Source organism: Loxodonta africana, chromosome 15 (assembly GCF_030014295.1).
Source record: "Loxodonta africana isolate mLoxAfr1 chromosome 15, mLoxAfr1.hap2, whole genome shotgun sequence".
In the NCBI taxonomy this organism is placed as follows: domain Eukaryota; kingdom Metazoa; phylum Chordata; class Mammalia; order Proboscidea; family Elephantidae; genus Loxodonta; species Loxodonta africana.
This window is the reverse complement of record NC_087356.1, coordinates 29,595,407-29,620,463: the sequence shown is the minus strand read 5'-3', so window position 1 is coordinate 29,620,463 and position 25,057 is coordinate 29,595,407. Positions and strand designations below refer to the sequence as shown.

Genomic DNA, 25,057 nt, shown 5'->3' with positions numbered 1-25,057 from the left:
TGGGGGGGAGGGGGCGCGGCTGCGGCCAGCTCCACCCGGGAGGGGAGGACCGAGAAGAGAAAAGGAGGGAACTGGCTAGGGAGGAATCCAGGGAGAAGGCGGAATGTGGGAGGGCTCAAGGGGATGTAGGAGGGACGAATGGGGGGGGGGGGTCCGGTCTCCCCTGTCCGAACACTTTTTTTTTTTTATCCTAGAACTGATCTCCGGGACCAAGACTCTTCAACCAGCCCCTAGATCCCTGCTCAGCCAAAGGTAGGGGAGTCAGGCTAGCCTGCCAGAGGAGGAACAGGGTTATTAGGGATGGAGAGGACGGTGGAGGGACCAGGGAAAAAGGATGGAGTCGAGGGGAAGCCAACCAACTGAGGGTTTTATTATTGTCAAAAAGGAGTGAGACACTAGAAGAGTGGAGAAATGGGGAGGCAGGGGTCGTGTAGGGTGTCCCAGATGGGGCAGTCGGGAGGACCTTGAGGCTAGGGGCTTGTCTGCGAGGCCTCAGCCCGGTGCCCCCAAGCTAAAATATTCTCAGAACAAAGATGTCTTGTTGGGTTGTTTATCTGGGTTGGGGGAAGCATGTTTCAGTGGGCCCCTCACTGTGGAGGGGCTGTTGTGAGCCCCAGACCAAGAGAGGGCCTTGGCTTCCTATCAGATCAGAGCATTGCCTCCCGTTGCTCGGTGACAGCAAAGGCGGCTCCAAGAACCCCACCCCATCCCCCTGCCCAGCTTGAGGCCCGGCCCTCCTGGGCCTCTTGACCCTGCCCTGCATCTGAGAGCCTGCGTGGTGGGAAAGGTGTACAGCGGGTACTCCTTGTGGTCTAGTGTCTGCCTTCCTTGCCTCTGGCATCTGGTACTCTGGGCTCCACTCCTGTTGGAGGAACCAGAGATCTGAGGGTCTTCTGGGTCCTCCTTGCCTGCCTCTCAGCGCAATCAGTGGAGCTGTCAGTCCCTCTGACTGGCTGAATGGAGTCATCAGGGTCCCTCCCACATCTGCTCCTTGACTCCTGTCCATCCCTCTCCCCCTCACCTGTTGCCTGCAGCTTTCTCTCTGGCACCTTAATTCTGTGTGCCTAGCATTCTCCCTGTCACCTTCTAACTGTCTTCACTGTGTCTGTCTCTCCTGCAGTCTCTTTCCATTGGTCTCCCTTTCATTCCCACACTCTCCCTTCCTCTCACATCCTGTCTGTCTGGGTCTTCCTCTCTGTGTGTTCTTGCGCAGTCTCCATCTCTTTATCTCTTTGTTTTGACCATTCTCTGACTCTTGGTCTCTAATTACTGTCTTTCAGTCTCTGGGTCTCTCAGGCTGGGGAGTAGGGGTAATGGAGATGATGATGGCAGAACTAGGGAAGGATGTTGTGGGACATAACAGCTGATGGTGAGGGTTTCAATATTTACAAAACGGTGGGGAGAGCATATACCTCTCCTCATCATCCCCTTCTTTCTCCTCCTGTCCCCAGTGTGGGCCTGGGTCTTTCATCCCTTACCTGTTTGACTTTGTGTCTCTGCCCTTGTTTAATATATTTCTGTCTTATTTAGTGTCCTTCTCTCTCACTGTCTCTCTATCTCTCTCTGGTATGTCTCGGTGTCTTTCTTTCGTGATATCTCACTTGGACTCTGGTCTTAACCTCAGCTTCTCTCTCACATTCCTCTCTCTGGGGCACCCAGGCCTTCCCTGCCATGCAACCTGTCAGTGTCTGGAAACAGAGTACGTGGGGGCTGCTGCTGTGCCTGCTGTGTGGCTCCTGTCTGGGGTCTCCATCCCCAGACGGAAACCAGGGGCTGCGGTTCCGGCTGGCTGGCTTCCCCAGGAAGCCCTACGAGGGTCGTGTGGAGATACAGCGTGCTGGCGAATGGGGCACCATCTGTGATGACGACTTCACACTGCAGGCTGCCCACGTCCTCTGCCGGGAGCTGGGCTTCACAGAGGCTACAGGCTGGACCCACAGTGCCAAATACGGTGCTGGAACAGGTGAGCAATGCCCCCCAGGAAGAGCCAGGTACCCTGACTGCCTAAATGACACCTAAGTGCAGGGAGAGGAGCACCAGAATGACACAACCACAGGGACACAGGACACCAAGAAGAGCTGGAGTCAAGAAAACCCATGGGTGACACCCAGCCAACACAGTCACTCACCAGAGCTGTGCGACCTTAGGCTGATCAGTTGCTTTGTCTGAGTCTCACATGCCCCATGTGTAAAAATGACTAGATGATCTATAAGTTCCTTTGTTTTGCAAAAGGGTGTGATTCTACAAAGCCATGCACAAGGGCAATTCAAGTACAGCTTGCTCCATGGGAGGCTGAGAGCAGGTAAATGATGTCTGAGTGTCCCAAAGCCAGAAGGGATCCCAGATACTGCTGCTGATAAAATCCAGTTACAGGCGACAGCTGAAACGCACAAACTGGAACTGAGTAAGGACAAGTAAAATGCCTAGGACAAGTCTAAGTGTGGTTGGTAGGGGATTAAGAGCAATTCTGACTGAGGCCTGGGAGTGCTTGCACTGTCTGAGACCACAGTAGGACTGATGGACAGAGTTGGTGCAACCTGACCCAATCCCCCAATCCCCACTGGCTAGACCACTTCTGAAATAAAGTGTCTACTCATAGATGTCAGATTTTTCAGAGACGCTAGAAAACGGAAACACTGTCAGAGAAGAACTACCCAGATGTCAGAGATTCAAAAGCCAAGTTATAAGGAAGCATAGCTGGAGAAACCAGCCATCTTTAATCTGGAAAGAAAAAGCCTTAGATGGCAATTACATGATGGTCGTCTTTAAATATAGTAGGGTCAGTCATGTGACTGAAGACTTTTTCTAGATGGCATCAAAGGACTGAATCAGACTGACAGAGGAAAGTCTTATAGAATCACAAGGACTTTCTGATGGTTACAGTGACCTGGTGGAGGTAGATGTCCCAGTAGAAGCTGGGTAAGCCCTATTACGGAATGCATGAGGGGGTCCCTGCACATTGGCTGGGACACAAGGCCTGTGAGGCTCCACCCAATTCAGAGAAGAAGTTAATGATATTCAGTGTGGTTCAGGCAGGGAGAACACCAAGTGGCATCACGGCAACACAGGCAGGGCAGCCACATGAGAAAATGTGTGAGTGAGGTGAAAGGATCTTTGGTTTCCAGGTCTCACAGACTGGGCCCAAACTCCTAAGCCTCCTCACGGCTGTGTGGCTGTGTGGTCTTATGCAGGTTACTCAACTTCTCTGAAGCCCAGTTTGTTTATATAAAACAGTGATAATATCTTCCAGGCAGCACTGTTCCAAGATGACAACATAGGTACAGACCCTGGCAAAGTGCTTGGCACAATTGTAGCTATCATTGAATGTGTAAGAACTGATCAGAACGTCAGTATCGATTCCTGTTTATTTGCCCTACTAAATTCTTGGGGCTCCCTCCATCAATCCCCCCTTCTCCCTCCACAGACTCCTGTTCCTTCCCCACCCATTATCTTCCCAGAAAAGTGAACTCATCATGGCCAGATGTGAAGCCCCAATGCTCATCCCTCCCACCAGCCCCATCACACCCCATTCTACCTCTCCAAGCCTTTCTGTCCCTCCATCTCTGCCTCCACAGGCCGCATCTGGCTGGACAACCTGAGCTGCAGTGGGACTGAGAAGAGTGTGACTGAGTGTGCGTCCCGGGGCTGGGGGAACAGTGACTGTACCCACGACGAGGATGCCGGCGTTATCTGCAAAGACCAGTACCTCCCTGGCTTCTCAGACTCCAATGTCATTGAGGTCTGCCATTCACAGACACACACACCCCACCCAGGATGGCCAGACAGGGAGGGCTATGGGGTGGCTATATGTGGTTAGAGAAGATACTAGAAGATAAGAAATCACATATGCCCCAGGGGATAATTTGGGTTAGTGGGAGGCTTGGAAGGGGGGCCTAATGATAGAAGTCTTGAGTGCTGTAAGGTCCAAGTTTAGCATTAGCTTTCAGGTTACTAAACTGTCATGAGCCTCTCCAGTTCAGTCCCTGGTCACCCTGGGGCATCCTGTGCTCTCAGTTCCTCAAATGTTCCTGCTACCCTACCCTGAAACATCTCCCTCATTACTTTCTCCTCTTCCTTCAAGGCCTAATTTAAATGCTACCTCGTCTGTGAAGTGCCCCGGCCAGACAGAGCTGGGGGATCTGTGATGGGGACCAGTGAGCTTCCCACTCCTTCCTCAGCTCCCTCAGCACCCGCATCATGTCTCAGTGCACAGCATAGCCCTTCATTCTCAGGGCTGCAGGAGAGTCAGGGCACTCCAGGCTATGGTTCCCCAAGAGCAGACAGCACAGCTCTCTCCTCGTCTCAGCCTCAGAGTTCCCAGAGGGTGGCAGAACATATCAAAGGAGGGAGGGTGCTACTGGAGTTCCTCTGCTGTGGTCTCATCCCAGGTCGACCATCACCTGCAAGTCGAGGAGGTGCGGCTTCGATCAGCTGTGGGGCGGGGCCGGCGACCCCTGCCCGCGACTGAGGGCCTGGTCGAAGTCCGGCTTCCTGAGGGCTGGCTGCAAGTGTGTGACAAAGGCTGGAGCGCCCAGAACAGCCACGTGGTCTGCGGGATGCTGGGCTTCCCTAGCGAAAAGAGGGTCAACACGGCCTTCTACAGGTGAGGTGCTGCAGGCGCTGGATGGAGCAGACCGGAATTTGGGGGTCTGCTCTTTGAGGAATGATGTTAAGAGACCCTGGAGAAGGTCTGGGGCCTTGGGGGGACCCAGGGGTCTGGAACAGGAGGAAAATATGGGAGCTGTTGCTAAGCTGAAGAGTTGGGAAATCTTGTGGACCTCAGAAGGGCTTCCAACGGGGATCTGAAATGGGGACCAGTGAGGTTCCCGCCCTTGCGGGTCGCCAGCCAGGGCGGGGCTAGTGGCTGCGGGTGATGCATTCGGTTGGCAGGCGGATTTCTCTCTTGGGCTCGTAAGGCCACACCCACCGGCTGGCGAGGGATGGGGGCCGGGGGACTACGTGGGCGAGGCCTGGTGGTGGGAGGGCCATTCCCAGAGCGGCGGGAGGCTCCTGGAAAGTGCTGGGGCCCGCCCTCAGTCCAGGCCGCGCCCGGCGGGTCTGGGAGCCCCTGAGCCCTCAGCACTCCTCGGTGAGCCCTCAGCACTCCTCGGGGGGTTTCTTGACACACACTCCACCTTCCAGATAACCCACCTTCCAGATAACGCAACAAGCTGGGGGATGGTTCTGTGCCTATAGCGTCTTCTTTCCACAGTGCCTCTAATTTGGTCATCTTGAGCCACAGGAGAGCCTTTGGGAGCCATGCCACTATTTGAAAATCTTTACAGTGTCTCTCTGTTGGAAACCCTGGTGGGGTAGTGGTTAAGTGCTACAGCTGCTAACCAAAGGGTCGGTAGTTCAAATCCGCCAGGCACTCCTTGGAAACTCCATGGGGCAGTTCTACTCTGTCCTGTGGGGTCGCTATGAGTTGGAATCGACTCGACGGCACGGGGTTTGTTTTTTTTTGTTTTTTGGTCTTTCTGCCATCTTCTATTTTGCTGGCTAACAATGCTTATTTTCTTCAGCTCTTTCCTAGGTAGGCCCATTTGGCAGAAAAGATCTCTTGACATCTCGGTGACCTGCCACTGGGCACACTACTACAGATGTGGTCTGACCCGGGCAGGGCACAGTAGCCATGCTCCACTTTGGTTGGACCATGCCCAGCTTTTGCATTGCCTTTCTGCAAGGCAGCATCACACTGTGCATAGTGAGCTTGCAACCACCTACAGCCAATTCAGGTCTTATACCTTGAGTTTACCCTATTGAATTGAAATATTTAAAAACCATTAAACAGCTCTGAAGATCCCATGACGTTATCTTGAATCTTGACGTTGTTTGCCCTCTGTCATTCCACCCCTTCTTCTCTGGTTGACAGACATGATAACCGTGCCTTCTGGCTTCTTCACAATCACTTAAAATCTTTGCAATGTTTAAAACCAAGAGTCCGCTCTTCTTATGAAACTTACCTCCAGATTTACAACAAGCCTTTAAACATCAGTTGTGAAATACATTTTTTCATCCAATCGGGAGCAAACTGGCAGCACGATGACGTAGCAGATAGTCACCAAATGAACAAAACAGACAAAAGTCCCTGATCTCTAATGAAATCATGGGAGCTTTTGCAGCTCTTTGCTAAAATCCAGACGCACTTTGCTCACAGCCCTTCTCCAGCCTTCCAATGAATAACCCTATGAAAAATGAAATCACGGTGGTTTGACTGAGCTTATTTTTATTTTTAGGTTTCTTAGGGTCATCATTTTCCCTAAATTTCCCAAACTTTCTGTTTAGCAACTTATTCCAGAATATTACTTACTTGTCTGTAGGTTGAGGAGTTCTTTTTCTTCTTTTTGAGAGTCAATGAATTCTTCGGTCTTTTCCACACTTGCCCAAATTTTCCTTGCCTTGGCTCTGAGACACATCTGAAAGTTCTTTCAGCCCCAAAGGAATACCCTTCATCTCCCCTTACTGTCATCTGTCTTCAGGCTCTATTTCTCTGTGCTTGCTCTTTAACTTTCTTAATCCAAACACCATGTTCTGAAAGGCTGTTGTTGTTGTAGTTGTTGTTAGGGGCCATCAAGCAATTCTGACTCATAGCGACCTCATGGGACAGAGTAGAACTGCTCCGTAGGGTTTTCTTGGCTGTAATCTTTACAGGAGCAGATCATCAGGTCTCTCTTCCTTGGAGCTGCTGGGTTGATTTGATCCACCAACCTTTTGGCTAGCAGAGGAGCACTTAAACTGTTGCAACAACAGGGCTCCTTTCTGAAAGATTAGTAGAATTTCAATTGCAGGCATTGCAGGTGAAGAGGACAGCATGGACAAAGGTGCAGGAATTCCTTCGTTTCTTATTTATTTACCAAGTGCTTACTATGTGCCAGGCACTGTCATAGACACTAGGGATTCAACAGTGAACAAAACAGACAAAAGTCCCTGATCTCATGGATCAGGGGAGAAACAGACAATAAAGAAAATAAGCAAGTAAAATTATAAAATGTGATGATGATAAAAAGAGTGTAATGGATAAAAATAAAGCAGAGAAGGTGTTAGGAAGAGGGAGTGGGGTTGTAGTTTTAAATAGAGTGGTCAGGGAAGGCCTCTTTGAGAAGGTGTCATTGGGAAAGGATTTAAAGGGGATGAAGGAACAAGCTATGCGGGCATCTAGGTGAGCATTTCCAGGAAGAGGGGTCGTAAATGAAAAGATCCTGGGGGCACTGGGGCCCAGGAGGAGGGGAGACATTCTTGTCATGCTGCAGAAGGCCGTTGTGGCTAGAGCTTAGTGAACAAGGGAGAAAATGACAGGAGGTGATAGGGAAAGAATGGGGAGGCAGATCGTGTAGGCCCATTTTGGAGATTTTGCTTTTTACTCGTGCAAAATAAGGAACCACTGGAGGGTTTTGAGCAGAGGCATGACATCTGACTTCCATATTTACAGGACTGCTTTGGCTGCTTTGTCAAGAATAAGCAGGAGGGGACAGGGTGAAGGCAGGGAGACTATTTAGAAGGTTATTGTCTCCTGAAAGCCAAGTAAAGAAAGTGAAAGGTGTTAGTGAGCCATGGAAGAGGGGAGTGAGAGAATGATCACATTCTGTGTATAAATAAAGGCAGAGCCAACAGGATTTGCTGATGGATTCAATGTGGTAATAAAGAGAGGAGTTAGGGATCCTCCCAAGGTTTTCGGCCTGAGCCAAGTATGGAGTTGTCCTCATCTGATAATGGAAAGACAGTGGATATAGCAGGTTTTATGTGGGGATGGGGTGGGGAAGATGAGGAACTCAGTTTTGGACATGTTAGATTTGCGTTTCTTTAAGGCATTAAAATGGTAAGGCTGAGTACGCAATTGGGTCTATGACGCTAGAGTTTAGCGGAATAGAAGCATTTAAAGTTCTGAAACTGGACAACATCACCAAGAGAGTGAATGTAAGTAGAAAAAAAGAAACCCAAGGACTGAAGCTTGGGGAGCTTAAATATTAAGAGAATATTGGGAAGATAAGGGGGAACACAGAGTGAGGTAGGAAGACTAGGAGAGCCTGGTGACCTGGAGCCAAGGGAAGCCTTTCAAGAAGGAGGGTGCTAAACTGAGTCAATGCCGCTGATAGGTCTAGAAACATGAGGACTCAGCAACATGGAAGTCATTGTTGACCCCCCAGAGATAACGAACAGGATATATGTGGAAGACAGTAAATTGGTTTATGCTAAGATGTAGTGGAAGAAAGATTTGAATAGTAAAGTAAGGTCAGATAATGGGACACTTCTAGTGCAAATTGGAGGGTTTGTTCTTTGTCTTGAGAAAATTAAGAATAGACATATTTGTATGGGAAAGTGATAAAATAAAGTCAGTGTTTTCGAAAGTTTGCCTGATAGTAGTGAATGGGGGAAAAAAAACAAAAAATGCGGTAAGATTAGTTAGGATTTTGTTATAAAAATGAAGCTGGTTAGGAGATTGACCGCAAAGATAGAACAGATGCAGGGTGACTTGAGAGAAGAGACACCTAAAATGATTCTGCCCAAGAGAAGGGTGGTGCCATTGGGCATCTCTCTGGGTTTCAAGCTTATGTGAACTCACTTTCGAGGTGGCCATCCTTAGGAAATTTGAGACCCAGGAATTGTCCCTAAGTATATGTAGCCTGAAGTAGTGTCCAGAGATCAGGAGTATTTGCTGTAAATATTGGAATCTCTTCCCAAGTCTGGGATATGAAGTCTGGGAAAGGAATTAAAGTAAGACCTGCGAAAGCCGGAACCTGTGTAAGGCAGAAACCTGTCAGAGAAGGAAAATTAAAATATTTTCCACTGAAAGGGGCAATAGAAAAGTGGTAAGACTGTACCCCATCAAAGGCAGAAAATTTGCAAGACCAGAAAAACAAGGCAGTCCCATCGTGTTCCGGCTCTCACAGGTTTCACTGTATATTAAAGTATGGTGGTCATTCTTTTTGCAGAAAGAGAGATTACAGGAGCCCTGGAGATCATGTGGTGGGAATATGTTATAGATCTTCTTTCACAGGCCTAGTCAGTCAAAAGGAATATTCTCATAGTAAAAGTATAAAGGATAGACAGTTCGAATCCACCAGCCACTCCTTGGAAACTATATGGGGCAGTTCTAACTCTGTCCTATAGGGTCTCTATGAGTCAGAATCAACTCAATGGCAACTTGTCCTTTTTTTTTCCTACCCACCCTGGAGAAAGAAAATGCATCTGCTAGCCTTTAGAAGAAGTTGGTAAGCTTTAGGGAATAAGAAACTCAGAACCTGATATATTTATCATTTTTAAACTTGTTTGGCTGGTTCCAACCTAGCACATGTGACAGCTGTAGAATTTTAGATGAAGTAAGTAATTTACAGATAGTTGTACCAGTTACTGCTCTTTCGCAGGTAAGGAAATTGAGGCTCTAAGAGCTTAAGTACTATTTAAGAAATCACTCTTCTAGTTCATTTCAGTTCAACAGACATTTATTGAACTCCTACTATATGCCAAGCAAGGTGCTGAGAATACAAAGATGAGTAAATGATGGGAGAGGTAATTGGGTACCAGATTATAGAAGACTTTATAAGCCATGATAAGCGTTTGGGCCTATATAATAAAAGTAATGGGAAATCACTGAGGTGCTTTAATGAGGAGCATTGCAAGATGACATGATCAGGTTGTGACTCTAAAAGATCACTTGGATGTCATTTTGGAGAATGGCCTAGAGCAAAGTAAGGGTGAATGGTTTGGAAAGATATTAAGGAAGCAAAATGGAAAGGACTTGGTTATAGACTGACTTTGGGAATGGAGTTTATTTTTTGGTTTATTATATTTTATTACATTTTTGGTGACATTAAGATACGTTAAGTAGAAACAAGATGGCAATTGAATATGCAAGGCTGGGTGTGAATGAACGATATAAAGAGAAGGTATGGTGTGAGAAGTAAAGAATGCCCAAAATCCAGCTCCAAAAACTTAAATGACTAGATAGAGGAGGAGATGGAAAAGAAGACCAAGAAAGAGCAAGGAAGGAGCAAGGAAGCCCAGGAAGGAGATTGAGAAGAAAGCAGTGTCAGATGCTGCTGAGAGGTCAATAGGATGAAGACTAAAAAAACGTGTACTTGAACAAATACCCTGCAGTAGAACTTTTTGCAGAGTGATGGGTAGGAGAAGCCAGAAAAGATTGGGTTAAAGAATGACTGGGAAGAGAGGGTATGGAGACGGAGAGTATTGACAACGCTTGAAGAGAGTATTGACAATGCTTGAAAAACATTGCTGTGAAGAGGAGGAGAGATGTGGGATGGAGGGTGTGTATGTGTGTGTGTGTTTATAGGAGAGCTTTGAACATGTCTAAAAGGATTCAAATGAGAAGGAGATGTTGTATACAAGAGAGAGAAAGGATCATAAGGGATAAAATCAGAAACAGTTGGCGGGTGACCTTAGAGAGGAGGGAGAGATGGAATGAAGAACAGGATGTACAGATGTAGGTGAGTTTTTGTTTGATGGTTGAAGGATCAGATGATGGAGGAAAGAAGCACATCTGTGAATGACGAAATGTAAATCAAGACAAATATCAGCACTGGCCTTAAATAAGACCATTTAAATAATTTACAGAAGAAGTACTTCTGAATTTCCGGATAATACTACATTCTTCTGAGTACTGCTCTGGAGAGCCACATGATCTCTCTGGGTTCATTGGCGAAAGAAAGTGCGAGGTGTATTTCATTTTAGACATATTTGAGTAAAAGGCATTTGGAGAAAAGGTTTCGTGCTATATTCATAAGATGAAAGACACCAGATTCTTAATACTGTCTCAGGAAAGGGACCTAGAGTTATTGTAGACTCTGCTGGAAATGTCGGCCATATTGGATGTTTAGCCAAAAGGCCAACTAAATGCACTAAGTACATCCTCAGGAAGAAGCCAGGGTAGGAAATATCAAATAACTTCACCTCTGTGTTTAAAAAAATATATACGTATATATATATATATATATATAAATCCAAAACCCAGTGCCATCGAGTCGATTCCGACTCATAGCGACCCTATAGGACAGAGTAGAACTGCCCCATAGAGTTTCCAAGGAGCGCCTGGTGGATTTGAACTGCCGACCCTTCGGTTAGCAGCTGTAGCACTTAACGCCACCAGGGTTTCCATATATATATTTTTATATATCATTTTTTAATTCATTCTAGTGCATCTGTACCCAGCATACTATGTTCACATCTTACTCCTCAAGAGAAACAGCAGAGCAGGAACATGTACAAAGAAAGAACAACTAAGCTGGTAACAGGAAATTCCACAAATGTGTAAGAATAGACAGATGAGGCCTGCATTCATGTATAAAGAGTTGGACAGAACAAAGAGGCGCCATAGTTAAAGTCTTCGAAATTACAAGAATAATGAGAGGAGAAAGAGACCTAAAATCCAGACACTAGCTTTAAGGCATCCTCTTGAAATAGGTCAATTATTTAGGCCAATTAAAAAGATAGAAGGCTTTAGAATTTATTTCCCTGGAAGTAATTTTGGGAGATAGCTCAGTCTGTGAATCACCAAAACATGTGCGGTTGGAATTTGGGTAGGAGGAGTGCTAATATCTCAAGCCAACTGACCTCATATTCCCCGGTCAAACCAAGGTAACGTCCTTGGTTATCCAGCCTTGGTCCTGGTCCACTGGCCTGATGCCTGGACAATGCCAGAAGCCAGAGGCATACAAGGAAAAAATGACATACTCAGCCTCTTTAGTCATGACCAGGCTGGTTCTCTCTCCTAGCCTGGTCAGTCTGGCTGTCCTAACAATTCTAACACCTTCTATTACACCCCTGCCCTTAGCACCCCCTCCCTAAGTCCACCCTAATTGCTGAACCCAGAGTGCTTCTTCCTCATCTTTCCTTAGCCTGATTTCTATGGGTCCTGGTATAAGGACCATGAAGAGTAGGGCCTCAGAGTATCTGATGTTATAATGTCCTGCCCACCACGAACCCTTCGGAATGATGGAAAAGAAATCTCGCCCCTGGTCCCAGACGCACCAGCCTTTTCCACTTGGTTCTAGACTGATCCTGATTCTACTATTATCCATCTTATCCTCACAGAAAGTTGAGGAAGCGAGCGGCCAAAGCCTCGGCCCGACGCCCCAAGCCCCTTGGAAGGTAATGGGGCAAGAGCCCCGGGACCTCCTGCTCGCCCCTGTGGCCCCAGGAGGTGGATGGATGGATGGCAGCCTATCCATGTCCATCCCAGAACCCAACCTGATCAGTTAGTGATGTGACTGGGGAATGGCCATTCCAGGGGGGAGAGGAGGAGAGGTAGCGCTTTGGTCTTAGGGAGCACAAGGAGGAAAGAATGTAATTCCTCAAATACCTTGGATTCCGGCCTCAGCCACCTGCATTCCTCCTCCTTCTCCCAATGCTCCACCTCCCTTAATTCACCACATCCCATTCCCTGTCCACCCTTTACCTTTCCTCTCATCTCCTCTCCCTGCACCCACCTGGACCATGGGACATAACGGCGTTTACTGGTGCTGAATCCAGAGAGCAGCAGGAGGTTCTGAAACACAGCTCAGCAGTGCTCAGCAGGCAGCATGTGCGGAAAACCCCCGCCATCCTTTGCTTTTGCCCCTTCCCACCCTCAGCATGACGGGTCCCTCCCAGGAACAAACAAAATAACCCTCTACCTTTCCTGGGCCACAGACGGAACCATTACCTCCACCAACTTCTTTCTGCTTCTTTCAGACCAGCCACCGAGCTTAAAGTCAAACCCAAACCCCAAGCAGGCAGGGACCCTATCGAGAGGTAAATTGAGTTCAGTTTGGCTGGAGAGGAGAGGGAAAGGCCGAGTAATGAAGTTGGAGGAACTGGGTGTATTCGGGGAGGGGGCCAGGAGAGGGCTGTTTACTGAAAGAGCTAACCAGGCGGCAGAGGAGGAGCAGCTGCTGTCACAGATCACCTTCCAGATCATTTACCCAAATATTAAGGCTGGCCTGATGTTGGCCTCTGGAGACTTAATGCTTGTCACTGGATCTTTTAAAATCTCAGTAGAGTTCATCCACTCACTTCCCTTGTTCATGTGCTTCTCTGTCTTTCCCCAGTGAATCGAGTAGGTAATCTGCCACTTTTCTCCTTCAGATAGAGGCCATGCTTACCTCTTCCCAAGACGTTAAGTTTGCCTAAGGGGTCACTGTTCCCATCTTACTTTTTTGTTGTTGTTTTAAATAAGCGCCACCAACCTACCTAAGATGGAGGTGAGACCCAGAGACCCATTTGGAACCCTTACCAGGGATGGAATCCTGCCTGCATCTCTTCCCCAGTTTACGGTTAGACTCCCAACTCCATCATTGTCCTCCTGGGTTCCTTCAGGACTTAAGGGAGTGGAAAGCTTCCAGCCCCGGTGCTTACACCGGTAAACATGGCTTCAAAAGGCAGTTTGCACATTTAAAGTCTCCTTGATAACTTCTTCAGCAGTGACTGAGGTGCAGAGAATTCATCTTTCTATTGTCCCTCCTCTCCCCAGCATATTTGGGGATCACCTAGCGGTCCCTCATGTACCTCATTCCCCAGTCCTCCCTCTGGTGGCTTCAAAGGTGCTCAGAATTTGGGGTGTTCTTTTAGTGCACTTCGAGCTTAGGGTCGTCTTCACCCAGCATGGCCATACTCTGGCCTTCCCCGACTTCCACATTAAAGGACGCACTGCAGTTTTAACTTTGTTAGTTGTGGGGAAAAGGGGAGGGAGGAGTTTAGAAAATACATGTCTTTTTCCTGTGATGGCCTTTTTGAATTTTATTTTAGCCATGCAGGACTTAGGGAGAGTACCTGATCTCTTTGACCTTCAGAATCCATTTCTCCTGAGCTTCCACAAAGGTATTCTGTAAAGTCTCCAGGCTTCTCTTGTCTGTTCTGTGTATATACTTTTCCCCCTCTCCATGTCTTCCTAACCAATGGCTTCAAGTCCTCATATTCCTTCCTTCCTCCAACATCAAGTGATGGGCACATCAGTGCAATAATTCCCCCCACAAAATCAGCCTCCCAGGCCCAGGCCACCAATATCAGGCCTCATCTGGTTCCCTTCCTCTCTGGGCTAGAACCAACCACCATTCTAAGAAGAATATAATTCTCTCATCCACACACCTCATTGCAATCTCTTGCTCCATTGATGTTGACAAGCAAATCCCCTCATTCACTCAAGCATTTCTTTGTGGTGTTTCCAACCTTTAACGTCTCTAGTTTAGTCCCATTTTCCTGCTCAGGCAGCTTAGGGAACAGTCTTTCTGTTACGTTTAAACTGAAGAAGCATGGACTTGTTCAAGACTGTCATTCTTGGCTCAGGGCCTGGCGTAGCTTTACCGTTTGTTGGTCACATCTGCCCTTCTTCTCTGGTCACGTGGTTGCTCCAGCTTTTGCCTGTCCTGCATTTATGCATTTTCATTCCTGCATCTGCCAGTCTAGTCCTTCTTGTGTCCATTCTCTGATCTGTTCTTTCTGTAACTGCCCATCATACTCTGTCCTGCGTTCTCTGGCCTGGAAGCCCCTCTGGCCCCTAAGAAGCCATTTGGATTTGCTCACTCCTTTGGATCCTGACTCATTCCTCATTTCAGTCTCAGCACAGTAGAGGGATCGCTCGCTCTGGCTACTCAGGCTTCCTGTTTGTGTCAGCCACACCCTCCTGGCCATCTCATCCAGCTGGGCAGCCCTGGCCCCGCTTTCTCTTTGCAACACAGCCTTAGCCTCAACCTCCATTAGGGCCAACTATTTGGAACAAGGATTCTGTCAGGCAAATCACTACTAGTCATCCTTCCCATAGGGCTCTTCTGCTGCCAGAGGTCCCCAGGGGTCTTCCTGTCTGGGTACTCTAGGCTCTTTCAGCCCAGAAACTTGGCATTTCCTTTGTCTCTTTGGAGGGAAACAGAGAAGAGAAGGAGGGAAGAAGGGAGAAAGTGGTCAGGAGAGGTTGCAGGGTGGTGAGGCATGGAGTGGGAGGAAGGTGTGGGCAGAGAGGCAGGAGCATTGTTTCATCCTGCTGTCCCCCACTCCTGTCCCCCCAGGCTGCTGGCCCAGCGGCAGCAACACTTCTTTGGTCTGCACGGGGTGGCGTGTGTGGGCACAGAGGCCCACCTCTCCCTCTGCTCCCTGGAGTTCTATCGTGCCAATGACACGATCAGGTGCCCTGGAGGGGCCCCTGCGGTGGTGAGCTGTGTGTCAGGCCCTCTCTACGCTGCTTCCAGTGGCCAGAAGAAGCAACAACAGTGGAAGCCTCAGGCGGAGGTGTGTGAGACAATGACTATGATCTTCCCCACCCCAGGTGGAAAAACCCCTAGCCTGGCCATCCCCTGACTAAGCACAGCCCTGACCTTCGAAGACAGAGAGGAACATTCCAGGGAGTGGCCACAGACCTGATACCTCCCCTCCCTGCCTCCACTAATCTCATGCAATGCCCATGTCTATTTAATCCTCTCCACGCTGATGTTTCCATTCACTGCTGTTGGGCACGTCTCTCTCCGTAGGTCCTTGTGCGTCTAAAGGGTGGATCCCACCCTGGAGAGGGCCGGGTGGAAGTCTTGAAGTCTGGCACGTGGGGCACAGTCTGTGACCGCAAGTGGGATCTCCTGGCAGCCAGCGTGGTGTGTCGGGAGCTGGGCTTCGGGAGCGCTCAAGAGGCTCTGAGTGGTGCCCGCATGGGGCAGGGTGAGGGGCATGGAGGTGGAAGGGAGAGGGAAGGAGGAGGTATATACTCCTGGGGGGAGTACCTTCCTTGGGAAGAAGGTTAGGATACCCCTGGGCAGACAGTGAAGGTGCAGTTACAGCCTCCTGATCTTTGACATCTGGCCCTAGGCATGGGTGCCATCCACTTGAGTGAAGTGCGATGCTCTGGACAGGAACCTTCCATCTGGAATTGCCCCCACAAGAACATCACAGCTGAGGACTGCTCCCATAGCCGGGATGCTGGGGTCCGATGCAACCTGCCGTACACTGGGGTGGAGACCAAGGTCAGTCATACTGTCCCCCTTGGTTCAGGTCTCCACCAGTCATCCCAGCCAGCCCTGGGCTCCAACCTGCAGTCTGATGTGCCCAGCCCACTATGCCAGGGGCCTGCCATCCTGCAGCTCCCGCCTGGTTCCACCACCACTATCTAGCTCTTTATGTGCCTCCAAACCACAGACTTCCACCCCGGTCCAAAAGCTTCCCCCAACACCTCCATTATGTGTCATCACAGATCCGACTCAGTGGGGGCCGCAGTCGATATGAGGGGCGAGTTGAGGTGCAAATTGGAGGACCTGGGGCCCTTCGCTGGGGTCTCATCTGTGGGGATGACTGGGGGACACTGGAAGCCATGGTGGCCTGTAGACAACTCGGCCTGGGCTACGCCAGCCATGGCCTGCAGGTGAGTGGGAAGGGGAGAGGGAGCCAAGGCCATTACCTCCAAAGCCTTTGCCTGGGGCAGATGAGTGTGGATGTGATCCCTTGGCCTAGGAGGCTGGTTTCTGGGGCCTCAAGGAACCATCTACCTATGTCCCCAGGAGACCTGGTACTGGGACTCGGGGAATATAACAGAGCTGGTGATGAGTGGAGTGCGCTGCACAGGGACCGAGCTGTCCCTAGACCAATGTGCTCATCACAGCTCCCACATCACCTGCAAGAGGACAGGGACCCGCTTTACCGCTGGAGTCATCTGTTCTGAGAGTGAGTGTAGGGTAGGGTGCTGCAAGCCCGTGTGTCTGGGCCACCCCTTTGTGGGGAAAGAGGGGGCTGAAATCTGGAGGGGTACACCTTCCCCATGGAAAATCAGCCTCATACACCTAGGGGTGGGCAGAAGCACCCCCATTTGTCCCTGCTCCTCAGCAGTGATTTCTAATACACTCCTTCGTTCTCTGGGGCAGCCGCGTCCGATCTGCTGCTGCACTCGGCACTGGTACAGGAGACGGCCTACATCGAGGACCGGCCCCTTCACATGTTGTACTGTGCTGCCGAGGAGAACTGCCTGGCCAGCTCGGCCCGCTCAGCCAACTGGCCTTATGGCCACCGGCGTCTGCTCCGATTCTCCTCCCAGATCCACAACCTGGGACGCGCTGACTTCAGGCCTAAGGCTGGCCGCCACTCCTGGGTGTGGCACGAGTGTCATGGGTGAGAGGGTAGGGGATCAAGTAGAAAGGCAAGAGCAAACGAGAGACTGAAAGGGCTGACTCAATAGGGGGATAGCAAGTGGGAGAAGGGAGTAAGATGTATGTAAACCTACATGTGACAGACTGAGTGGAATGGTAAATGTTCACTTGAAGCTTAATAAAAATTAATTAAAAAAAAAAAAAGAAAGGCAAGAGCACAGGGAGTGGGCAGGCCTGCTGCAGGTAGGGAAGGAAACAGTTCTCTTGCCCCTTGTCCCCACAGGCACTACCACAGTATGGACATCTTCACTCACTACGATATTCTGACCCCCAATGGCACCAAGGTGGCTGAGGGCCACAAAGCTAGTTTCTGTCTAGAAGATACTGAGTGTTATGAGGGTGAGTTGGGGCCTAGAATGGACTAGTGTCTCCATCCCACAGCCTTTCCTCACACTGACATATACCAACCCCTTCAGATGTCGCCAAGAGGTATGAGTGCGCCAACTTTGGAGAGCAGGGCATCACCGTGGGTTGCTGGGATCTCTACCGGCATGACATCGACTGTCAGTGGATCGACATCACAGATGTGAAGCCAGGAAACTATATTCTACAGGTGCTTGGGGTCTGTCTGAGATGTCCAGATGACAAGTGGGAGGAACGTTAGGGGCACCTTAGGATTTGAAGACTACAGCTGGGTGAAATGGCCCTTCTCGCACTCACAGGTGGTCATCAACCCAAATTTTGAAGTAGCTGAGAGTGACTTCACCAACAACGCAATGAAATGTAACTGCAAATACGACGGACATCGCATCTGGGTGCACAACTGCCACATCGGTATTTGATGGATGAGCAGTGAGGGGGAGGCCTTCGTTCTCTTTTCCTGACTAAGTTGTCTGTCTTCCCACCCACCTCTGGATCTCTCAGCCTCTCCATTTTGATCCACCCTGCCCCACAATGGGTCTCTTTTCCTGCCTCTGCCCAGAGTGCCTCCCACACCACCTGTTTACTCTGCAGGTGATGCCTTCAGTGAAGAAGCCAACAAGAGATTTGAGCGCTACCCTGGCCAGACCAACAACCAGATCATCTAAGGTGCCACCACCCTCTGCAAACCACCACTGGCCCCTAATGGCAGGGGTCCGAGGCTGCCATTACCTCAGGAGCTTACCAAGGGATCCCTGATGTCAGCAGGCTCACTGCACTCCCCCAGCTGTGCCCTAGGGATGTGGAACTGCCAAGCAGAAGTCACCACCCTCCCTGCTAGGCCAGCTGTCAGCATCTGTGGCCCAGCACCAAGCCGAGCCCATCACAACGCAGCGCCTAACTAACTGCCCATAACAACAGATGGCAGTGGCTACTTATTTTGAATGGGGAGGTCAAGACGGTCAGCTCCAGTATCTCCCCTCAGTTCAGAGGGGGATACAGCCTTACCTCTAGCCTTTTGGTGGGGGAAAAACCCAGCTCCCTCCCCTTGTTTTGACTATAACAGGTTGCTAGGTATAATTTTATTTTATATAAAAAGTGTTTTTGTGAGTCTTCAGAACCCAGGAATTGGTGCTGGTGGTTGGAGGGACCTGCCCCCACTGGTTCATTTAATCCTCTGCCTATGTGCCCTCGGAGCTGAGGCCAGGAAGGCAGGAGGAAGTCAGCAGGAGCCTCAGACTCTTGCTGATTCATTCATTCTGTAACTTCAGGGGTCACATATAAGGTCAGTGTTTCTGGTCCCCGCCGGATCCGCACTGCCAGCTGGGATTGGGTTCGCACAGCTTCATAGACATCTTCAGCATTTTGTACCAGCTGCTCCCCGATGGCCAAGATCACATCACCCGGCCGTAGGCCAGCCCTAGGGAGAAAGACGGTCAGAAAGAGAAAGGAGGGAGTGTACAGCCCAGCCTTCATGCCTACCCACGTGCCCACCCCCCACACCTCACCCCACTCCCCCCACAGGGCAGTCTCGCCCTCACCGGTGAGCAGGGGAGCCCAGGATGACTTTATGGATGAGCACACCATGCTGAACATCTGGAAAGTTTGGTTCTCGAAGCTGCAGTTCAGCAAGGATGCTGAAAGGACACAAATTACCCTGTTAGCCACATCCAGGTACTCTCCCCATCTTGGGTTCACCTTAGTTTCTCATCAACACACTGACAACCCTATGGACAGACCATGTGCTAGGTACTATAGACACAAAGACAATTCACTTTCTGCCTTTTAGCATTTAGGTAGTGAGAGGTGTACGTAAAAGATAGCTAATTCCAAATGACACACGATGTTAAATCAATGGCATAAATAATTCTAGAGTCCTAAGAGAAGCTTTGGGAGAGAATGGGACTTAACATCAGATGGGTCTGTCATTGAACTATAGAAACAAGAACAGCATAAATAAAAACAGTAGGCAATCAGGGTGACTGCAACAGTATTCACATAGGAAGTAATAGAAGCAAACTCTGAGAGGTTCAACTGGAGACAGATGGAAAATGGCCTTCAAACTCCAGGTGAATGGAATGAAGACTTTAAAGTAAAGCAGCAACAGGATAAAAATCAATCTGGTTGCAGGTGTGCAAAATGAAGTGGGGTGAAAATGTCAAGGTGGTGAGAGGGGACAGCTCCTCTAATAGCTCCACATGTGAGGCAGGAATGAGGCTAAAGACAGGAATGAGATCAAAGCCCAAAAGAGATGCCAGCTGCCCACCCTCAACCCTCATACCTGGGAGTCAGAGTCAGCATCATCACCCCAATGTAGCGGCGCTGGGACCCACTGACTCCAAACAAGGAATCTGTGATAGAGGGACAAATGAACCCCACCCAGCTACATCCTTCCTCCCGCCTCCCACTCCTCCTAACAGACCCCTCTCCCAGCAAGTCCCAATGAATGCTCCTCCCCTGTACCCCACCGACCACTTAAAGGAACTCCCTTCTCCCTTAAATCAGGCTCACTCTTCTTTTCCCCACGACGCAGAAACTCTCGAAGGCGATCAGAAGGGATGGCAAAGGAGATTCCAGCCGTGACTTTCATGGTGTTCACCCCGATCACCTCCCCATCCTGCAGGGACACAGGCCCCTGTTCCCTAGCCCAAACAAATAGTAGGGGATGGGGGGTACCTGAACAAGAGTATCACGGAGTGTTAGGGAGATCTGGCTGGATATTGGGGGATAGCCAACAAGAGACTGCTCAGAAACTTGACCAAACATTCTTCGGTTAGGGAAAATCCCCCTTCCCACACTGACCTGGGGCAGGGATTCTTAGAAGGATGTCCCACTCACCAGGTTAACCAGAGGACCTCCAGAGTTTCCAAACTGTAGGATAAGGAGAAAACATGGAAGAGATCCCGGGGCTCCAAGCCTAGAGGCATAACTGGGATGTAAACATTCTCCAAATTCTTTCTTCTCCCAGCCCCTGAATGAGTGGCTACCTGTTTGGAGCCCAACCACTACCTATCACAGCTGGTGTCCACACCAGCTCCCTCCCACCTCCAACCTAGTTTGTCATTTCTCTCAGGCCAGGACGCACATCAATAGCTGCATCAGTCTGGATGTATTCCACATTGGTTTGGGGCAATCCCAGGTCTCTGGCTGGGCGCTGAGCAGAGCTGACAATGCCGGATGTGATGGTGTTCTGCAGCGCAAAGGGACTTCCCATGGCAACAACAAACTCCCCTTGCCGAACATCGGCTGAGCGTCCCAGCGGCAGCGTGGGGAGAGGCTCCTAAGGGAGAATGGGTGCAAGAGACCTGTCAACTGGAGATGGAGGCAAATTCACAGCTCCAATCAGACCTGGCCTACCCTGACCCCCACCTCGGTCTGAATCCTAAGGGTAGCAATGTCTGCCACGGGATCCACAGCTGTGACCATGGCCTCATAGGTGTCGCCACTGGGCAGCCTCACGCGGACATGGCGCCGATCTGCCACCACATGGGCATTGGTAACGATGAGCCCATCGGCAGCCACCACGAATCCTGAGCCATTTGAGATAGGGACCTCGCGGCTTGAGAAAGGGTGCCTGGGAGGAAGGAACAGCTCGGATGTGAGGAGGCTCTGACCCTCCTGTCGCCCACCCTCCGGCCCGCGGCTTCGGTGCCTTCCGCTCTGCCCCCACCGTTACCGGCCCAGGATCTCGATATAGACTACGGCAGGTGCCGTTTTCTCCACCACGTCTGCGATGAAGTTGTACTGGCTCCGGGGAGAGGTGGGCGGCGGGTCAGAGACCGCGGCGAGGACCGCCGGAGGACCCCGACCCCCGCCCCACAACAACAGCACAGCCCCCCCGGCGCCCAGCGCCACCGCCAGCCACACACGCGGACGGGTCCCAGGGGTCCCTGAGGCCTCCCGGGTTTGGGGATCCGGGATCTCCGCGGTCAGCCGTGCCCGGGAATCCGGGGTCCCCGACGTCAGACATGCCGGGGGTTCAGGGACCCCTGCAGATAACCGGGCCCGGAGATTCGAGGTCCCATACGTCACCCGGGCCCGGGGGTCAGGAGTTCCTGACGTCAGCAAGGCACGGAGGTCAGGGGTCAACAGGGATCCTTTTCCACAGCGAATTCCCCCCAAAGCCCGCAATCCTCGGAGGCTCCAGCCTGCACCCCGCCCCGCCCTCAGCGCAGCCATCAGCTCCGCCTCGGCTGCCTCCTCGCCCGCCCTACTCAGAGGCGGTGCCCTGGACGAAGCAGACGGGACGCGAGGTACGCCGGTACCTGAAGTCCTCTAGAAATGCACGCCGGGACCCAGGATTCAGAGAGGCGACTCCGCCCCCGGCGCCGCGAATGCTGGGAATTGTGGTCCCCCCGGGACGTGAGCTCTGAGGCGGCCCAAGGGGCCGCGGGGCATGCTGGGACCACTAGCCCTTCCGGGCGCCTCTGCGGGATTTCGGGCTCCGACACCCTGGGCGGATGCCCAAGGACTGCCTTCCCAGGAGCCCCTGCGGCGGGGCGCGAAGATGGCGGCGACCGTGGCCGGGCACCGCTAAAGCAGCAGCGATGGAACCTCCTCCAGCACCGGGGCCGGAGCGGCTCTTTGACTCGCACCGGTAAGAGCCTCGGCGGGAAGAAGCCAACTTTCGCGTCCCCTCGGCTTTGGCGCCCGATTATTCTGTTTCTCGCCCACAGGCTCCCGAGTGACGGCTTCCTGCTCCTCGCGCTGCTGCTCTACGCGCCCGTCGGGTTCTGCCTCCTAGTCCTGCGCCTGTTTCTCGGGCTCCACGTCTTCCTGGTCAGCTGCGCGCTGCCAGACAGCATCCTTCGCAGGTTCCGACCCGGCGCTCGAGGAGGGTCAGGGCTGGGCCCGGCCCGAGGCCGTGCAGTCACCGGCGTCTATGTCTCCAGGTTCGTGGTGCGGACCATGTGTGCGGTGCTGGGGCTCGTGGCCCGGCAGGACGACTCCAGACTCCGAGATCACCGCGTCAGAGTCCTCATTTCCAACCACGTGACACCTTTCGACCACAACATAGTCAATTTACTTACCAACTGTAGCACGGTGAGTGGGCGCGAAACCAAAGAGCATCCCGGGGGCGGTTCCCTTGGGCCCAGCTCTAAGGCTTCCCTCTGCCCGCCCCTCCGCCCGCCTATTCGGGTTTCCCTTGGGGACCACAAGGTACTGACCCTTACCCTTAGCCCCACTTATCTGTTTCACATGTCAGTTTTTCTCGTTTCCCTCCATTATTCTTGCTTTCTCTTTCCAGCCTCTGCTCAACAGTTCTCCTAGCTTTGTGTGCTGGTCTCGGGGCTTCATGGAGATGGAAGGACGCGGGGAGTTGGTGGAGTCACTCAAGAGATTCTGTGCTTCCAGGAGGCTTCCCCCAACCCCTCTGCTGCTGTTCCCTGAGGAGGAAGCCACCAATGGCCGAGAGGGTCTCCTGCACTTCAGGTGGGTAAGCACAGGTATTGGGCTCCAACTGGGAAGGTGGTCAGCCCTGGGGACCCTTGGGTTTTCACCTTACTGGTCAGCCCTCGCTGCCCTGAACCCCTCTATACTCCATCTGCTTAGTTGTACAGTTTGACAGTTTCCTATTTTAAGTCCGGTAGGAGCTGCTAACTGGGCTGGGTTCCTATTCTCTCCTTCTTCTAGTTCCTGGCCATTTTCTATCCAGGATGTCATACAGCCTCTTACCCTGCGAGTCCGGAGACCCCTGGTCTCTGTGGTGAGTATGTGTTGGACAAGGAATTTCTAGGGTTTGGAGGGGAAGTTTCTCACCCCTGGCGCTGGCTCAGGACTCACGTCATGCCCTCCCCTCAGACGGTGTCAGATGCCTCCTGGGTCTCAGAACTGCTGTGGTCACTTTTCGTCCCTTTCACGGTGTACCAAGTAAGGTATTAACTATCTTCACTTTTTGGTGGCTGGGGAGAAGCTTACCTCAAGGTCAAGGAGATAGATACCTCCGCCTTGTCTGCTTGCAGATTTTTTAACGTTAAGGTTGCACCACAGAGGCAACACAAAGTATTTATTATCGTCCCACCCTCACCACCACTTTACATAAGAAGAGGTACCAAGAGTGGGGAGGGGATGGCAGCCTTTACCCCAGCTGCCCCCAACATGGCCCTGGATTATTCTTTGCAGGTGGCTCCAGCCTGTTCATCGCCAGCTTGGGGAGGGGAATGAGGAATTTGCTCTCCGGGTACAACAGGTGATGGGGTACACAAGCAGGGTGGAATTGGGGTCTTTCCCAGAAGATGATGGAAAAAGTCTTGAGGCCTCAGATCTTGACACTTCCAACCTTCCAATTTGCCTTAGTTAATGGCCAAGGAATTGGGCCAGAGAGGTACACGGCTCACTCCAGCAGACAAAGCAGAGCACATGAAGCGACAAAGACACCCCAGATTACGTCCCTCATCAGGTGTGTGGTCCTTGTACACAGGCTTTTCATTTTTCATCCTACTGTGATTTTCTTCCTATCCTTGTGCTAGTCAGTTTCTCCTTTCTCCTGGTTCTGTACTTACCATGTTTTTAATTTCTTTTTTGGCAGCCCAGTCTTCTTTTTCTTCCTCTCCTGGCCTTTCTCCTGATGTGCAGTTGGCAACTCTGGCTCAGAGAGTCAAGGAGGTTTTGCCCCATGTGCCACTGGGTGTCATCCAAAGAGACTTGGGTATGGGAAAGGGTGGCTTCAGACAAGGAGACAAGAGGGTTGTGAGGGGAGAAGGTGAGCAGTAACAGACTACCCTTTCTTCTTTTCTCTTCTTCCCCAGCCAGGACCGGCTGTGTAGACTTGACCATCACTAATCTCCTTGAGGGGGCTGTAGCCTTCATGCCTGAAGACATCACTGAAGGGACTCAGTCCCTTCCCCCTGCCTCTTCCCCCAAGGTGAGACCCAGAAAATAAGGGTCAGGCCCAAGACTTGGGGTGGGAACGGGTGTCCTCATACTCCTTCGCCCTGGTCTCTCTTTTTTGATTCTGAGACGCTAGCACAGTGCCTTTCTTACAAAGTAGGCACTCGATGCGTGTTTAATGATGATGACTTCGCAAGCCTTCTGACATTGTGATCACCTCAGTTCCCCAGCTCTGGCCCGGTGACCCCTCAGCCCACAGCCCTAACATTTGCCAAGTCCTCCTGGGCCCGGCAGGAGAGCCTGCAGGAGCGCAAGCAGGCACTTTACGAATACGCGAGAAGGTGAGGAGGATAGAGGACAAGGTAGGAAAGGGCAGGCTAGAGAAAGGAATCACGGAGCTCAGGTGAAAAGCCCACACGATGTCTTCTTCCTATGTTCACAGGAGATTCACAGAGAGACAGGCCCAGGAGGCTGACTGAGCTCAGAGGAGCAGGATGGCACCCAGAGCCGCAGGACGGGGACTGGGGGCAGCCCTCACCCAATTCACAACAGGCTGGATGGGTGGGTGGTATAAAGGGAGGGATGGGGCTCCTCCAGTGTCACATTAAATTCAGGGTTTTCATTCAAGGTCTCTGTTGCCTCTTTGGGTCTCAAAAGCCCTGAGCAGGTCCCTTCCCTTGGTTGTGGGGGTGGGAGTGAGGGCCTCCTTGAGAATTTATGGAGAATGATCAGAATGGAAGTGTCTGAAATCACCTCATGGC

At 51.1% G+C, this 25,057-nt stretch overlaps 3 protein-coding genes across 10 annotated transcripts; 2 read left to right on the top strand and 1 right to left on the bottom strand.

Annotated features, from left to right (window-relative positions):
* The first annotated feature begins 125 nt into the window (after window positions 1–125).
* On the top strand, window positions 126–18,585 carry LOXL3 (lysyl oxidase like 3). 5 transcript variants are annotated; one of them, XM_064268768.1, is made up of 15 exons: window positions 127–252; window positions 1,660–1,963; window positions 3,576–3,739; window positions 4,389–4,603; window positions 12,685–12,744; window positions 14,991–15,210; window positions 15,450–15,630; window positions 15,778–15,932; window positions 16,160–16,327; window positions 16,464–16,626; window positions 16,824–17,067; window positions 17,329–17,444; window positions 17,522–17,658; window positions 17,768–17,879; window positions 18,060–18,585. In XM_064268768.1, the coding sequence occupies exons 2-15, from the start codon at window positions 1,672–1,674 to the stop codon at window positions 18,131–18,133; spliced, it is 2,301 nt and encodes a 766-aa protein (XP_064124838.1). In that variant the 5' UTR covers window positions 127–252; window positions 1,660–1,671; the 3' UTR covers window positions 18,134–18,585. The 5 variants fall into 5 exon arrangements, with proteins under 5 accessions (XP_064124840.1, XP_064124838.1, XP_064124839.1 ...); XM_064268769.1 differs by lacking the exon at window positions 12,685–12,744; XM_064268770.1 differs by lacking the exons at window positions 17,329–17,444; window positions 17,768–17,879; window positions 18,060–18,585 and having other exon boundaries at window positions 126–252; window positions 17,487–17,599.
* HTRA2 (HtrA serine peptidase 2) lies at window positions 18,533–21,664 on the bottom strand. Its single transcript, XM_003413698.4, has 8 exons — window positions 21,142–21,664; window positions 20,835–21,039; window positions 20,551–20,745; window positions 20,304–20,336; window positions 19,977–20,082; window positions 19,747–19,816; window positions 19,007–19,102; window positions 18,533–18,885 (listed from the first exon to the last, which is right to left on the bottom strand). Exons 1-8 carry the CDS (start codon window positions 21,642–21,644, stop codon window positions 18,720–18,722), a joined length of 1,374 nt encoding a protein of 457 aa, XP_003413746.1. The 5' UTR covers window positions 21,645–21,664; the 3' UTR covers window positions 18,533–18,719.
* A 264-nt stretch (window positions 21,665–21,928) lies between these two features.
* Window positions 21,929–24,910, top strand: AUP1 (AUP1 lipid droplet regulating VLDL assembly factor). 4 transcript variants are annotated; one of them, XM_003413697.4, is made up of 12 exons: window positions 21,929–22,062; window positions 22,142–22,279; window positions 22,358–22,508; window positions 22,714–22,898; window positions 23,100–23,172; window positions 23,268–23,341; window positions 23,589–23,655; window positions 23,763–23,865; window positions 23,995–24,114; window positions 24,215–24,330; window positions 24,519–24,637; window positions 24,739–24,905. In XM_003413697.4, exons 1-12 carry the CDS (start codon window positions 22,013–22,015, stop codon window positions 24,773–24,775), a joined length of 1,233 nt encoding a protein of 410 aa, XP_003413745.3. In that variant the 5' UTR covers window positions 21,929–22,012; the 3' UTR covers window positions 24,776–24,905. The 4 variants fall into 4 exon arrangements, with proteins under 4 accessions (XP_003413745.3, XP_064124844.1, XP_064124843.1 ...); XM_064268774.1 differs by lacking the exon at window positions 23,995–24,114 and having other exon boundaries at window positions 24,739–24,910; XM_064268773.1 differs by lacking the exon at window positions 24,739–24,905 and having other exon boundaries at window positions 24,457–24,631.
* The last annotated feature ends 147 nt before the right edge of the window (window positions 24,911–25,057 follow it).